This window comes from Myodes glareolus, chromosome 8 (assembly GCF_982192425.1).
Source record: "Myodes glareolus chromosome 8, mMyoGla1.1, whole genome shotgun sequence".
Classification (NCBI taxonomy): domain Eukaryota; kingdom Metazoa; phylum Chordata; class Mammalia; order Rodentia; family Cricetidae; genus Myodes; species Myodes glareolus.
In genome coordinates, this window is record NC_142033.1 from 14,397,116 (window position 1) to 14,412,174 (window position 15,059).

The window sequence follows — 15,059 nt, forward strand, 5'->3', positions numbered from 1 at the left end:
ATGTGACCACAGCTCAGAAACACTGCTTACAATTGAACCAACACAAGAACTAGGATTCAAGCCAGGACCTCTTCAAAGCCCAAGATCTTTCTGTGGAATTGCAATGGGTTAAATGCAGCTGGTGGATGCGACCAGGTCTAAGCACTTGCAAACGAAGTCCACGCACTGACGCAATATCACTGCAGGACAGAAGCCCCTGTTTTCAGGTGCCCTACAGTCCTTTAAGACTCACCCACCACCCTTCCTGGGCCAGTTTTGCCAACAGTTAACCTGAAGCGCCTACAATCCATGTGAGCTCCTGGCACAGCAAAGTCTAAACACGTCCTCACATTCAATTACAGCCTTTGGGTTGCGGGTCCCGGAAGAAGATAGCCTTCTGCCCTCGCTGGTTCAGCCCTGGAAAGGCTATTTACGTGGGCATGCATTTCCAAGGGGGGTGGCGCTAAATCCAATAATCAGCTACTGAGAGAATTTATCAACCTTCCTGGTAATCAAGATACCCCTCCCTCATCTCCCACCCTCACCCTCAAAGCATTGGGCCTTGAACATGCCAGGCAAGCTCTTCACCACTATATCCCCAAAATATCAGTGGGACAGAAGGAAGGGAAATGTCTTCTCGCCTAGTATATCCTCGAGGTGGGTATCCGCTTGTGTTTTCACCGTCAAAGAATCTCGACTTTCTATAAACTGAGACGTGTAAAGAATGGGTGAGGGCAACAGAGAAGCAGCAGCGGCTGCAGGAGAAACACCAGCCACAGACACATACTAACCTGGCGAGCAACTAATCTATTTTTGGTAATTATTTCTGATCTGACTAAAGAGGCAGGCAGAGCTCTGTGAGTTCAACCAAACAAAAGCAAGGAAATCTAAACCAATCTGCTAGCTCTCAGCACACCCAAGACTGTAACCTGAAGTGGATAAAATCCCAATCCTGACTCTTTTTGAGGGGTTCCAATTTTAATATCTGTGACCAACAAAATACAAAGACTGCAATAGTTTTCTACTTTAGGGTATTAGTTTCTAATATCTACTAAAATGAATTAGGAATCCACATGAAAAATTAGATGTTTAAATGCAAGTAATAACTGATAAACACTAAAATGAAATCAACTTACCACCTGATGTTTTCAGACATAAGATGTCTTGCCATCTTTCCCCATGCCAGTCTGTTCATTCAAGGAAACAGCATGGCTGAACAACTTTAGGACTAGAGCAAGGCAGTGTTGCTCAAACACGATTCTCTGCTACGGTGGGCGGATTCTGTGCCCTTTGCAGGCACCAGTGACCTCTCTTTAACGTAACAGTAATAGTATCAACCTCGCCGCACAGACAAAGACTAACCACACAACAGTGCAAAGACTGGCACACAGTAAAAACTTGGTCAGTGTTGGCTACCTGTAATTTTACAATTCACAGAAAGTCCAGTCTCTTACTTATGCTCAGGTCTGCATGGGTGCTTACTATCTGCTGCTACAAATGGCTTACCGGCTGTCCCAAAGAATCAAGCCTCCTCGTTAGTATACTGGTGAGCCACTAAGGTCCTTGAGGTCATCCCACCCCACCGTGAAGATGAAGAGCTCTGAAGATGCAGTCCAGACAGACCAGAGAAGCCTCGGCCTCAGGAGTAAGTTAGCTAGAGTTTATTTTAAAAATAGGCTCTTCTAGATTTTACAGATTTCTTTTGTCTTTATTGTATGTGTAAGGGTTTTGTCTGCGTGTATGTCTGTGCACCACTGAATGTGTAGTGTCTGTAGAGGCCAGAAGGTGTTGAATACCCTGGAACTGGAGTTACAGATGTCTGGGAGCTGTCAAGTGGCTGCTGAGTCCTGAAGCTCCATCTTTGCAAGAGCGAGCAGTGAACGCTCTTAACCAGCCTTGAGAGACTGTTGCATTTTAACCTACGCAGTGAAGACATGGAAGATTCTGTCTGGTGTTGCAGCTCTGCAGGACCCAGCACTAAGATGCTGGTGTTGGCCAAGGTCTCACTGATGTCAGTGGGAAGGAGCGAGAGTCTAATGAGACGAAGGCTCCATCTCTAGCAGTCACTGGTGCTGCAGCTGCTCTCTTCAAACGAAGAGGAATGCGGGAAGAAAAGGGAATAGGTGCTGCGTGTTTCAGAGAAAATACCAAGGAAGTGAGGGAGCGGCCCCTTCTTGTCCAGTTTTCAAGTACCTCTCAGGCTATTTACAGTTCAACACAGTGGCCTCTTGCGTTATTATTTCAGGCCTCCAGATCATCACCATAGAAGTCAGGGGAACTGTTTTTATGATGACTTGTTTTGGGGACAGAAAGTACCCGACTGACAGAATTTTGGGAAGGGCTGTCAGATGTTCATAGAGTTGTTTAATTCCCCAGTATGTGAGCATGCGTGCGCACGCACGCACACAATAAAGCTTATAAAATCTTGCCCTATCAGCATCTGATTAATAAGAACAAATCGGATTCTTCGAGTGTCATAAACTCAGTGCCAGAAACGAACTCCACAGAGCCTTGGTTTTTAACTCAGTCTGTATTAGGTTACTCACCTTGCTTGAGTTCACTGAAGCTAGAAGAAAAATCCTTTATTAACTGAACCTTTACTAAAAACCTAGATAGCTATAAAAATCATAATTCACCTTGACTCAATAACCCAAGTATTATGCAGTAAGAACAATTTTGTCCCCTACCCTCACCCCCGCCCCTCAGTGTTGACCAACCAGGGCCTTGTACCTGCTGGCCTTCTACTGCCAAGCTCTATCCTAAGGCCCCTTGCTTTGTTTTAACCTCAAATAAGGTTAAACATGAAGAGCACGCAGGAAGTCATCCCACGCATCCCTAGCCAGGCCGGGACTGGCTGCTGGGCCGGGAAGCAGCTCAAGAACGAGCGCTGGAGGAGCAGCACAAGGCAGGCCTCATCCTGGTGCTCCCCCTCGGCTGCGTGGTCCACAGCTGACAGTTACGGTGGTGTCCCCTTACTGAGGAACACCGAAGTGCTGTTCTGTGTTCAGTTACCTTCTAAAAACAGTTCAGCAAATAACACAAAGTACTTGATTGGGATTTGAAGGAACCTTACCACTTCTCCAAAATAAACTAAAAGTTCACTTGACGTCTATTTCCAAGTGACCAGCTTATGAAATATTGGGGGTGGGGGGTGGGGGGAACAGGCCACAAAGCATTCAGTCATCCAACCAATTCCCCAAGGCAGAATAATGACATTTAAACACAAGGAAGATAATTTTTTGCCTAGGTTTTTTTTTTTTTTTAATCTTTTTGTTTTTTTGAGGCAGAGATATGCCTGCCTCCCGAGTGCTGGTACTAAAAGTGTTTGCTACCACACCTGGATTTTTTTTTTAAAATAATCATATAGTCTTTGCAGTATTGGGAGAGAAGAACAAACTGTTTGAACTTCTATGTAGTAAACTGCTGTAAAATCAGCTGAAAAATCTTGTTCCCGTGTTCCTATGGATTTTACCTGTAAGAAGGAAGCACAGCAAACTTTGATTGCCTCTACGGATTTTTTTTAAGTGGAAGACAATACTCCTGGACAGTTCTGAGCAGAAACTATCCAGGGGACACAGCACTGACTCTAACTGGATGTGTCTGAGTCGGTGTGTGTAGCACATGAGTTTTAGTACACTGGGAGATGGGCTGCTTCCTAAAATCTTACACACACGCACATGAAATAAGAAAAAACAGACCTGGCAAAGGTTTATTTCAGCTACCTGGAATTCTGAGACTGATAGACTGAGAAGTTCAAGGCCAGCCTAGACAACTTAGTGAGACCCTATCTCATAAGAAAAAGTAGAAGAGGCTGTGTGGGTATCGCTCCGTGGTTACAGTTCTTGGCTGAGCATGCAGTGTTCAACTGCCAGTACCACAATCAACCAAAAAAGAACTATATATCTAAAAAAGAACTATATATCTATATCTGTATCTATCTGTAGGGAAATCAAGTAAAGTAGCTCGAGAAAATTGCAGGAAACAAACGCATATTACATTCTTACATTTAAAAGGAAAAAAAAAAAAAACCAACCCCTGGCTATAGGAGAGGCTCCCCGCAGCTAAAGATGCCAAGAGTCGGAGGGCGGGTTTCAGGCCTGCTGGCTTGGCTGCACCTACCTGGCCTTTCTTGTTCGAGGTGGGGGAAGACCTGGACCTCACATGCACAGGGACCGCCAGGGTGTCGGAACGTTCCAGCAGATCCTCGGCCGATTTGGACTTGCCAGTGTTGGCGGCCACCATGCTCCAGGAAGGCGGCCCGCCACCAGGGGTTCTGTCCGGTCTCTGGGTGGCCCTAGGTCCGCAATTTGCTCCGCTGAGCGGCTGCCTGGGGGGCTGGGGGTCCCAGCGCCGTCGCTCCCCGCCTAGGCGTCCGCTGGCGAAGGAGCTGCTGCGATCTCGGGGCGCGTGCAGGGTGTCGGTGGCCAGGTGGGGGTGCTCCTGGCGGGACAGCGGCACGTCGGGCTCCCGCAGCGAGCTCAGGCTGCAGGCTGAGGCCAGGCCGGGGCCGTCGGGGGCCCCAGCGGGGCCGGCATGGAAGAAGGCGCTCTGGGCGCGCTCGCGCAGTCCGGGCTCCGGGGGGCAGGAGGCAGCGGAGGCGGGCCGCTTGCCGGTCTTGCGCTGGACGTAGTCTGCCAGGGCGCTCTGCTGGAACTGCTTCAGCTCCGGCCCCGACAGGCTGAGGGTGGAGCAGGCCTTGCCATCGCGCTCGAACAGGCGGCGCCGGTCGGCCACGGTGCTCTCCGAGAAGCGTGGCGCCGGCCTCGCGGGGCCGCAGGCCGCGGGCTCAGCCTCCTCCGACACCCCCACCTCGTTCATCTTCTCGGGCTCCGAGTAGGAGCGCTTCTTCTGCTCGGGCGTCAGGCGCCGGCGGGCACCGCGGCGGGGGGCAGCCTGGGGGACGGCCGGGGTCACGCTGTGCCGCTCCCGAGGAGTGTGCGGGGAGGACGAGGGGGCCGCGGCCTCGGGGCTGCGCATCCCCACGTGCGCAGAGGCGGGACGGGGCCGCCAGGGCCTCGAGTTGGCAGCCGTGACGGCGGCGCCGGTGGCAGGAGTGCCCGGCTCCAGGTCTCGGCGACGAAACGAGGTGGCCCCCAGGACGCGGGACTGGGCGTCCTTGATACTGTTTCTGTAGGCGCGGCTGAAGGGCGCGTCCAGCGGGGGCGACTCGGGGGTGCCGGGCCTGTCCTCCGGCCACGGAGCTTCCCTCTCCGTGTCACTGAAGAGTTGGAAGGTGCTCTGGCTGCGGAGCAGTCGGGCATCGGGCCTAGGGGGCTCACCGCCTCGGGCAGGGGGGCCACGGCCATCCCCAGCCCTCCTCAGCGGCTGACCGCAAGGCTGCCAGGAAGCCTCCTCGAACCTGGACTCCCCGTTTTTCAAGGGCGGCTCCCCATTGCCCAATGGCTCCGTGGCCTCCGAGAAATGGATGCTGGCTTTGGGGTCCTCAAAGTCACCGGCGGAAGTGCTGGAAGCTGGTCCGGCCCTGTGGGGCCTATAGTTGAGGCCGTAGGTGGGGCTGCCCACGCTCGGGAGTCTGTGGCGCCCTTGCTCCCTCTCTTCTATCTTGGACACCTTCTCCAGCACCGAACAGTGGGGCTTCCTGTACTGGAGGGCCGAGGCGCTGCTGGAGCTCAGTCTCCTCTGGCTCAGGCCGGGTGTCTGTTGGAGTGCTGGGGCCGGGGGCTCTTCATACCTTGGGTCTGCACCCTGGAAAGAGTCTGCAGTGTTCATTTTCCCCTCCGGCCTAGAATAGGAAACAGGCCTGTCCTGGTAGCTCCTGCTGTCGGGCCCGGCCTTCCTTCCAGGCTCTTCCACATTGGAGGTGAGGGCACAGGTGGGCCTGCCACCAGAGTGACCCTCCTGGGCTTCTCCTCCGAGCTCTACATTGCTCTGTCTCCTTAGGCTCTCTGGAATGTTCTGGAGAGATGAGAAGGCCGACTTGGTCTTGCCAAAGTTGCCTGGCTGGCTCTGCCCTTGACCTTCTTTCTCCAGTTTCTGCCTGAGGTTGGCATTGTGATCTTCCTGTAAGTCACCCTCCCAGGTCTGAGGGGGCCTGCCCACGTGCAAGGCCAGGGCCTGGGGAGATGAGAGGCCGTGGTGATTAGAACACGGCCTGCTGCCAGGGGCGTTCTTTCTCTCGCTGGGATACGATGGGCTGGTGTCTTGGAGAGGTGTGCCCTGTTTCTTCAGTGAGGAATCTTCATTTTCAGGCACTGAAGAAAAATGGACTTTGTAGGAGACATGTTTGGCTGTGGGTTCTGGATTTCTCTCCACTGGGGTTACCAAGTCATGTTCTAGGGGCTGGCAGAAGGCAAACCCGGGCCTGCTAGCTTCATTTTGGTTCCCGTTCTCGTCCAAGGTAGCCATTTTGTTACAGGGTCCCTGAGCGCCCGTATATCCACTCTCTTTGACCAGGGCAGGGTAGACAGTACCATTACTACTCACGGAAGGCTGAGGCACCTGGGCAAAGTGTGGCTCTGGAGAAGGTACCGGGTAGATGCCAGTGGGCAGGAGGGGTTGGCCAGGCTGCGCCTTCTGCGTGTAACTATGCTTGGGCTTCACTGGGGGGCTGCTCTCTGGACTCCCCTCTACGACTGTGTGCAGCTGTTCCTCCATGAGCGGGGTTTTCACGGAGCCTGCGGAGTTGGTCTGAGGCCGGCAGAACCTCTTCTGATCGAGGCTGGACCAGGAGCTGGGACGCTCGCGCTGCCGGAAGGCTGCATAACTGTCGCTCCGAGTAGGGGGCATGGGTGCACCCACTTTCTGGGCCAGGCTGTCAGTGGCAGTATCCGAGTACTGCTGGCTCCACGATGGGGATGGGGCCCCCTTGCCCCGGGGAACACTATGCCATTTAGCACAGCCCTGGAGACCTGCTGATGCGTGGGCATTCCTACCTTGAAGAAGCAGAGCTGAAGGGCTCACCTCATACTCTGACGATACTCCCCTCCGGCTATCGTAGACTGTCTTGACATAGCGAATGTCTGCTTGCCTCATCCCTTCTAGGAGGCCGCCCCGAGCAGAAATCGTATCCATGGAGCCTGACCGTTCTTGGCCAGAGCCACCAGGGGGTGGGTACTCGAGGATGCTAGAACTTGTGGAGAAGGAGCTATACGCCGAGTCTCTTTTGTTATGGAGGTGGCCGAGCTGGTCGATGCTGCTCGTAGACTTGGCAGGAGAAAGAAGATGGCAGGCTGGGTATCCGCCACTAGGCTCCAGGCTTTCCATACTTCCCTGGGAGCTGCACCGGTCAGGGCTCCGCCTCAGATAAGCATGGTCGTAGTTGGAAAGGTCACTTGTAGAAGAGCTGGGAGAACGGGAGACAAAGCAGTCAGTCGGCTGAGGAGCTCAGTGGAGTTTAAGACTCGGGGCTCAGCTTATGAATTCACTCTTATGCAAGACGTTCCGTTTTCGGAAGGGTGGGTCAAAAGGGCCTTATTTGGGGCTTGTTCCGATCCCTGTGTCGTCACCAGGATTAACTGCCCAATGCTGCAGCCTTATGAGCCTCTAATTAATCACTCTGGCTTACTAGAAGAAGGGGTGGTCTTAGGCACGGGCAGCATGCAGATGGGACTCGCTGCACTCTAGGTGACATTTTGCACGTGCCCAGGAGTGAAGGAGGTGAGCGGGAGGGACTGAAGGGAAGGAAGAAGGACAGGAGAGCATTGACTGTCTATTGTAGACACTTGGGGGAAATTGAGCAAAGCTTAGGAGGCAGACAGGCGTGTGAAGGGCCGGGGACTTGGGAAGCACAGCGTAGGATTTCAGTTCATCTTTCCTTTTTAAGGAGTCGAGAGCTAGGCCCTGGCAACCTTCCTGAGTCTCAACATTGGTAGGGACAATTTGTTTGCAGGGAAAAGCTAAACACCAAGCTGAAAGAAGAAATACACGGGGAGACATTCGAGTCACAAAAGGCCAATGAGAGAGGAGAGGGCAGGGGAGAAAGGGAAGCTGGGAAGGAAGTCCAAACCACTGGTAGTCCGTTAAGCTGAGCTTCCAACCCCAAAGCCAGCCTCAGTGTGCATGCAGGGGAGCAAGACTTTTCTATTTCTAAGCTCCTGGGTGTTGGGGAGAGGGACAGGGTCTCAATATTGGACCTTCATACCCCAGAAAGCTGCCTCCAAAAAAATTGTTTTTGTTAGATAATCAGACAGACTAACATGCATGTGTGGGAACTGGGGAGTTTGTAGCTTCCATTCAATTTTGCTAAAAGCTTAAAACTGCTCTAATAATTGACTGCAAGGGACTGGAAAGATGGCTCAATATTTAACAGCACTGGTTGTATTCGATTCTCAGAACGCACATGGTGGCCCACACCTGTCTCTAATTCCAATCCCAAGAGGCCTAGCATGGACACAACACCTACACACATCAAATACAAATTTGCTAGGAAATCTATTTGAGCTGGGAGTATAGCTTGGTGGCAGAGCTCTTGCCTAGCATATGCGAATAACCAAAAATAAATAAATAAAAAGAAATTATATACCTATAGAGAAGCCATATTAGAATAAACAAAAATCAAATAGCAGTCACCTTATATTAACCGTTGTGATTCACTATTCTCTAAAGAAAGGTAAATCAGGAGCACTGACCTAGGCGTTTCATTTTTAGATAAGCAGACACTCGAGAGCATTTACAATATATATTATTTCTAGATCTCATGTAAGCAAATGCAATGGCTCCGTACCAAGTGCATGCCAATGTTTTAAGCTGCAATGTCTCCAGAGAATGTATGAAGGACAATGTTCAGAGCTAAAACTAGAGAGAAACCAACGAAACATTCTGTTGTCAGCAAGACCACATGCTCAGCATTTTCTCTCAACAGAATCTAATTTTTCTCCTCAGGAAAAGTCAACTTACTAAACGAAGTATCCTGCTTTGGGAAAGCCAGAATAAATTTAAGAGAGAAAGAAGAAAGGTGAGCCTTCCAGGTCAGGAAAAATCGACCTGCACTCAATGGCACGGCGTATGTCATGGCTGAATTTTACTGAGCTCTGCCTTCCACATTACCAGCTTCCATCTAAAGCGAGGAAGCTTGTGAAATCACAGGGGAGCCATTAAAGCAAGTCCCATCTGGCCGGCTGTCATCCTTTAACTTTCTGCAGACACAGTACAGAGGTGGCCCTTGCAAGGGATGTGGAGGCAGCTGGCCACGTGGGAGCTGCTTCACTCACCAGGCCCATGTATGGAGGAAACACTACCTAGACCTCTCCTGACTGCTAGAAGCTTTGCAACCAGCTTCTGAAAGGGTGGTTCAGCTCTAACTTGGGAACATACACATAAGCAACTGAGCCGACTGAAATGCCAGCTCGGGTGTGCCTCAAAACACAGGTGGTGTCTAGGAAGAGGAAGTCACGCCATCTCTCGCCAGACCAGGGCAAGTATCTAGGAGACCACTTCCTGTAGCCAACCTCAAGAGAACAGCACCACATGAGGACCCTGTAAGGGCTACTCTCCTACCCTGGGGGTGGGGGATGGGGTGCTTTGTCCCTCAGCGGTCGGCCATTGGTCCGTTCTCAGGCTGCTTGGGGATGGGGGTCCGATGCTGGCCTCTGGGAAGTCTTTCCACTATTACCTGGAGATACTGCTATTAGCTCTGCTCTTCCTGCTTCTCATCAATGGAGCTGGGATGAGTCATAACAGTCCTGTTGGTTTCAGTGCTAACATGGACAACCTTACTGTCAAGGACTGAACCTTCATCCAGTCAGAGTCCCACTGTGCGCTGGCTCCTTCTCCAGACTCACTGCCCACTGCTGTCCTTGCTCACTCACTACATCCCAGCCCCAGCCCCTCCTGGCAATGACTCTGCCGCACAACATAGCTACACCATCTTTGCCAGTGTTACAGAGGTTTTGTCTGGATATGCTACCACCTGGAGTGCCCTTCGCCTGGCTCATTCCCTTTCCTTACTCAGGTCTCTATTTCAGAAACTTTCCCAAACTAATTATCTCCTTGGTTCTCCTCACATCGTATAATGCTGTTTCTATTTTCCTCATAGCACGTACTCGACCTGACATTCTAGCATAGCTTTGGTTATGTGAAAGCAATTCAGTTCTCTCCACAATGTCTGAAGAATGAAAACACAAACACATTTGCTATGGTGTGTTTTTCTACACTACTCTATTTTGTGTACGTAAAACTAATTTTTAGGGGCTTTAGAGATAGCTCAGCAGTTAAGAGCCCTTGTTGATATTGCAGAGGGTGGTTTCCAAACACCCACCTGGTGGCTCACACCCACCAAAACTCCAGTTCCCGAGGCTCCAAGGGCACCAGGCATGCATGTGGAACACATATATGCACACAGGCAAAACACTTGTACCCACAAAAATAGTCCTCAAAAAAAGTCATTTTTAAATGTTCTAAACATCATGAAAAGCACAAAACAAGAATATGAAAACTTTCCTGGTGTGTAGTCCTTAACTAAGAGCCTTAGTTCCTTAAAATGATCAGATCTGTTCGCAAAACACTGGGCTAAAGTTAAACAAGCTTGTTTACTCCAGACTGCTGGGTCTTCCATAAACTATTGTCTATCTGTTGTTCCAAAGGGGAAAGACACGAAGCAAAGTTTTCTAAACTTATTTGACTCCAGAAACTTTCTGCCAAGGAACAAGACTCTGGGGGAAACAGTTTTATACAGTGAAGCATTTGGGATCTTCTTCAGGGAGCGTGCTCATCACTAAGACCATCTGAGACACGGGGTGCTCACATTTGCCAACTGAATGGGTCTCAGTGAGTCCTGTACATTAGCGTTTTGATAATGCTACTTCAGCCTCTTCTCAGAGAGACTGTGTCCTGGCAGTCTCTTCTTTAGAACCACTTGGTGGTATTTCCACAAGACAGCAGAAAACAGCTAGGGGCAAACTTCAGAGCAATTCCAAATCCAAGTGAGCTTATCAGACAGTTACAACTGACTGCCCTCACTGACTGTCCCCCTGCTCCTCCCCATCCCCTCACTCTCCCTTTTCATGAGAAAAAGATCCTTGACTTTAGATGTGGAAGTGGGTTTGAATTTCCATCAAAGGAGAGCCAGCCAACCAACCTGGCACACTAGATCACCAGATGCCACAGATCCTAGGGACACACCAGCAGTCCTTCTCCAGCTGCAGCTGCTGCTGTAAGACTATGAGCAGACGGAGGGGCGTTCCGTGACAGAGCTGCAGAGGTGTGCCCGGACTGAGGAGAGGACCATAGACATGCAGCATTCTGGGTATTCTGAGCTTGCTTTTCTCCTATCGACAGACAGTGTTTGTCACCATCAAAGGACCAGGAGGCAGATACAGTACAAGGGAAGAGGGGCAGTGTAGCCACCACTCCTGAGGCCTGTGGAGCCGACCATAGTCACTGCACATTGACTACAATGGTCTGACTTCTGCTATAGGGTGAGTATACTCCTTAGGTTACATTATGACGTCAGATTTAGGGCTGGGAGGTTGTAAAGGTTTCTGCCATTCAGTGGCACTCATGTGTCCTGCTTTCTTCAGCAGGTTTCACTGGACCCCTGTCTTCAGCCTGGTTACTCTAACTGTCAAGCATGGGATGTTTTCTGCATACTAGGAGCTACATGTATTCCTTTATTTAATGTTCGCAATGACCCAGTAACATAGGTGTCATTAGTTTCATTTTAGAGAAAGAGAAGCCAAGATCAAAGGGTGCTCACGCTCATGAGCAGGTGAGGTCATACCTAAAACCTGGAGCACTCTGCTCTTCCTCCCTCAAGCCGTCAGCTGCCCACACTTTACAAAACCCTGACACGTACAGCCCTGTAAATCAAGTGTCCTGTGTGGGGCGATGTACTATGAGGGAACCCATTTTCCGGAACACATGGCTCAGATGGTGTAAACTGGTCCCCTTAAGAGAGTGGGAGGACACCAGGTCTGGTGGCACAAGCCTTTAATCCCAGCACTCAGGAGGCAGAGGCAGACGATCTCTGTGAGTTTGAAGCCAGCCTGGTCGACAGAGCGAGCTCCAGGCTAGAGGACAAGTATAACCTAGTAACTCCGTTCAAAAACCACAGGCCCTGCTCAGATCTGTCTCCACTCACACACCGATCAGCTGTCCAGACTCAGACAGACCAATTTGTCCATACTTTAACTTCTTCTTAACACTGCAAAATGGGGTAAACGTCTCTATTCTTCTTTATTTGGGGAGGGGGCGGTGGTTTCTTTGTGTAGCCCTGTCCAGGCTATTCTGGAACTTGCTCTGTAGACCAGGTTGGCCTCAAACTCACAGATATCTGCCTGCCTCTGCCTCCCAGGTGCTAGGATTAAAGACTTGTTCCACCACTGCCCACAGCTTCTATAGTTTTTAAAATAGTACTGCATGCAGAAGAGGGAAACAAAGGAACTTGGTGAAATCACATATCTCTGAGAAATTCTCCATCTTAGCTGTTTCTGCTGAGGGCCAAGGAAGATAAATGCTTTGACAGAGGAGAAAAACCAAATAGAACATTTAAATATAGGCATACCATCAATTCATCTGAAAAAATATAATTTTGAATAGTGCAGACAAGACAGTGAAGCACCCAGGAAAGAAATCTGTCAAATTTTCAAATATGGGATTATAATAGGTATTGAGAAATAGCTGACTGGGAAGAGGGTCCAGAAATATCTCAAATGACCAACTATAACCAAACTATTTCTAGCCTCCTCTCAACAATCCAGCTCAGGATATGAGAGGATGAGTCACCCACACAGTTAGCATTTTAAGAGGATGAGAAAAAAGGCACCGCGGGGGACATGACCTTGAAGGAGAGAAACCCTTGGATGCCAGCCATGGCCACTCACCTGGAATGGTAGCTTTGGTGCCAAGGAGGGCCCATCGTGCCCTGAGATATCTGCATCATGCTGGCATCAGGCTGGTTCTCTCCAAATTTGGTTGTATGCCACGAGTGAGGGCGAGCGGCAGTCTCACTGCACCTGTGGAGACACAGGAGGGGACCCTTGAGCAACAGTAGCTTCCCTCCAAGTCCCCTCAAGGTGGCTCAGGGGCCCAGAGACCACAGATACAAGCACTGCTTCCGTCTCCTCCAATCACTGTGTCCTGAGCTCAACAAATATTCCAATTTACTTCCTATTCTCATATCACTTCAGACCTCAGACGGATGTTGTAAAGTCAGTATAACTTTACTTAGACTTCCTACATGTTGGTATTGTATGCTTTCTGAACGTAAGGACATGGTTGCCTTGGTCTTTCTGGACCTCCAGATTTAAAGAAAAACAGGAACACCAAAATTTCTTCCTATTTCCCAAGGGACCTTGTGTAGATGCGTAGTGAAAGCTTGCTGGGGATTTTCAGTCCTCTGTCAGGGCCTGGGAGGATGGTGCTGCTGCTTGCGGTCTTGCTAAGGACTGTAGGGAAGCCAGAGGCTGCCCCGCGTTGACAATGAATGTTCCACACCACGGTCTAGAGAACAAAGTGTTCTCCAAAAGACTCTCGTTTTCTAAGTTGGTGACTTCAACTTTTAAGCATCCTGCCCTTAAAAACACAACGATCTGATGGAGCCGAAGAGAAAATGTGGGTGTCCTTTAGACTGAACGCGAGCTCAAGGAGGGGCTGGGAGTGCAGAAAGTCAGTCACGGGACAACTGCTGTGTCGCATTTTTGGCAGAAGAATGGGGTGATCCATCAGGCATCTCATGCTGAAAACCTCTGAACTATGCAGTTTCTGTAGTTTAGAAACAGTTTGGGATACAGGAACCCACTTGATAAGATAAAAATAATAGATGTAATTATCCCAACCCCTCATACTTTCCCTTGATCCCTAAAACCTAGCCATCTCTCATCTCTGAAAAATAAATTGCTTCTGTAACGTAAAGGAAAACCAAACTTGGTGATGCCAGTGAACTTCCATTTGTTAGGCAGACCAGAACACTGCTAGACCAGGAGCCTGGAGACTTCAGTCCTCAGCCAGACTTTGCTGTCAACCAATTGTGGAGTCACTTCCTGTCCCTAAGCTTCTGCACACCTAAAACCTGAAGAAACTGGTCAGAAGCTCAACTCATCTCATTTTAATCTGATTTTTGGGACGAAAATTATATAATATAGCTGATCCATAGTAAAATATCAAAAAATATTGAGTATTATTATGATATAACTCATTTGCTGTTAATGAATTGACAGAATAGAGGCCATGCAGACAGCTTGTTAGACAGACCTACCTAAAAGAAAGGGCAAAAACAGGGAGAAAGAAGTTGAAGGTGGATGATGGTGACTATGGGAATGGGTAGGAGGAAATACTGACGCGGCCGCTCTTCCAGCTCTAAGGTTCTTTATGAAATATTAAGAGTCAATAGTTACAAATAGGATGGCTCAGCTGGCAAACACTCTGCACAAGCCTGACCATCTGAGTTTGGTCCCTAGAGCTCACATGAAGGTGGAAAGAGAGAACCAACTCCACAGAGTTACCCTCTGACCTTTGACTGAGCTGTATGTGCCTCCTCCTGAGGTGCTCACACAAGTAACTATTTTTTAAAAATGTGAAAAGTGATTACACAGAGACTGGTCTCAAAGTTAACTGTGGTCAAAGCAAACAGGGTGTGGCCATGATGGCACTGACTGTGGCCTGAAAGCAGAAGGGTAAACAGAGGCCAAACAGCACAACAGCCTACCTGGAATCTACATAATAATGAGAGGAACTCTGTGGGGAATTAGGAATCAAGCCACCCTCAGAGGAGTTGAGTTGAGGCAGCAGCCTGTTTTCCGGGGAACTGGATGTCCTAAGTACAAGAAAGCCTAGGAACAAGAGTGCCAAGTGCTGAGGTGCTGGGCTAGCCTACAGCTCTCCAACTGGCCACTCCAAAGGAGCTGGCTCAGCTCTCGGGAGTGGGGAGCCTAAGTGTTCAAGAGACAGGCACTCGGAGGACAAGAGAGGCACAGGGCGACCGAGATATACTTGCTCTTTTCTTGGTCCCTTGTTGTTTTATCCTTCATCCCATTAGCCCAAGGGAAACTTGGGTTCTAATCTAGTTTCTAAACCAGATACTAGTTTTGGGTTTTGTTGTTGTTGTTTTGTTTTGTTTTTCAAGACAGGGTTTCTCTGTAGCTTTGGAGCTTATCCTGGAACTAGCTCTTGTAGACCAGGCTGGC

General features: G+C 49.7%; 1 protein-coding gene across 7 annotated transcripts in view; it reads right to left on the reverse strand.

Annotated features, from left to right (window-relative positions):
• The window catches only part of Shroom3 (shroom family member 3), a 288,498-nt gene that overhangs the window by 19,436 nt on the left and 254,003 nt on the right, over positions 1–15,059 (reverse strand). For all 7 annotated transcript variants that reach the window (XM_085691625.2, XM_085691624.2, XM_085691628.2 and 4 more), the window contains 2 exons: positions 12,759–12,890; positions 4,099–7,282 (listed from right to left, as the gene is read on the reverse strand). In XM_085691625.2, the coding sequence (XP_085547751.2) occupies positions 4,099–7,282; positions 12,759–12,890 (3,316 nt within the window). The remainder of the gene's footprint in view (positions 1–4,098; positions 7,283–12,758; positions 12,891–15,059) is intronic.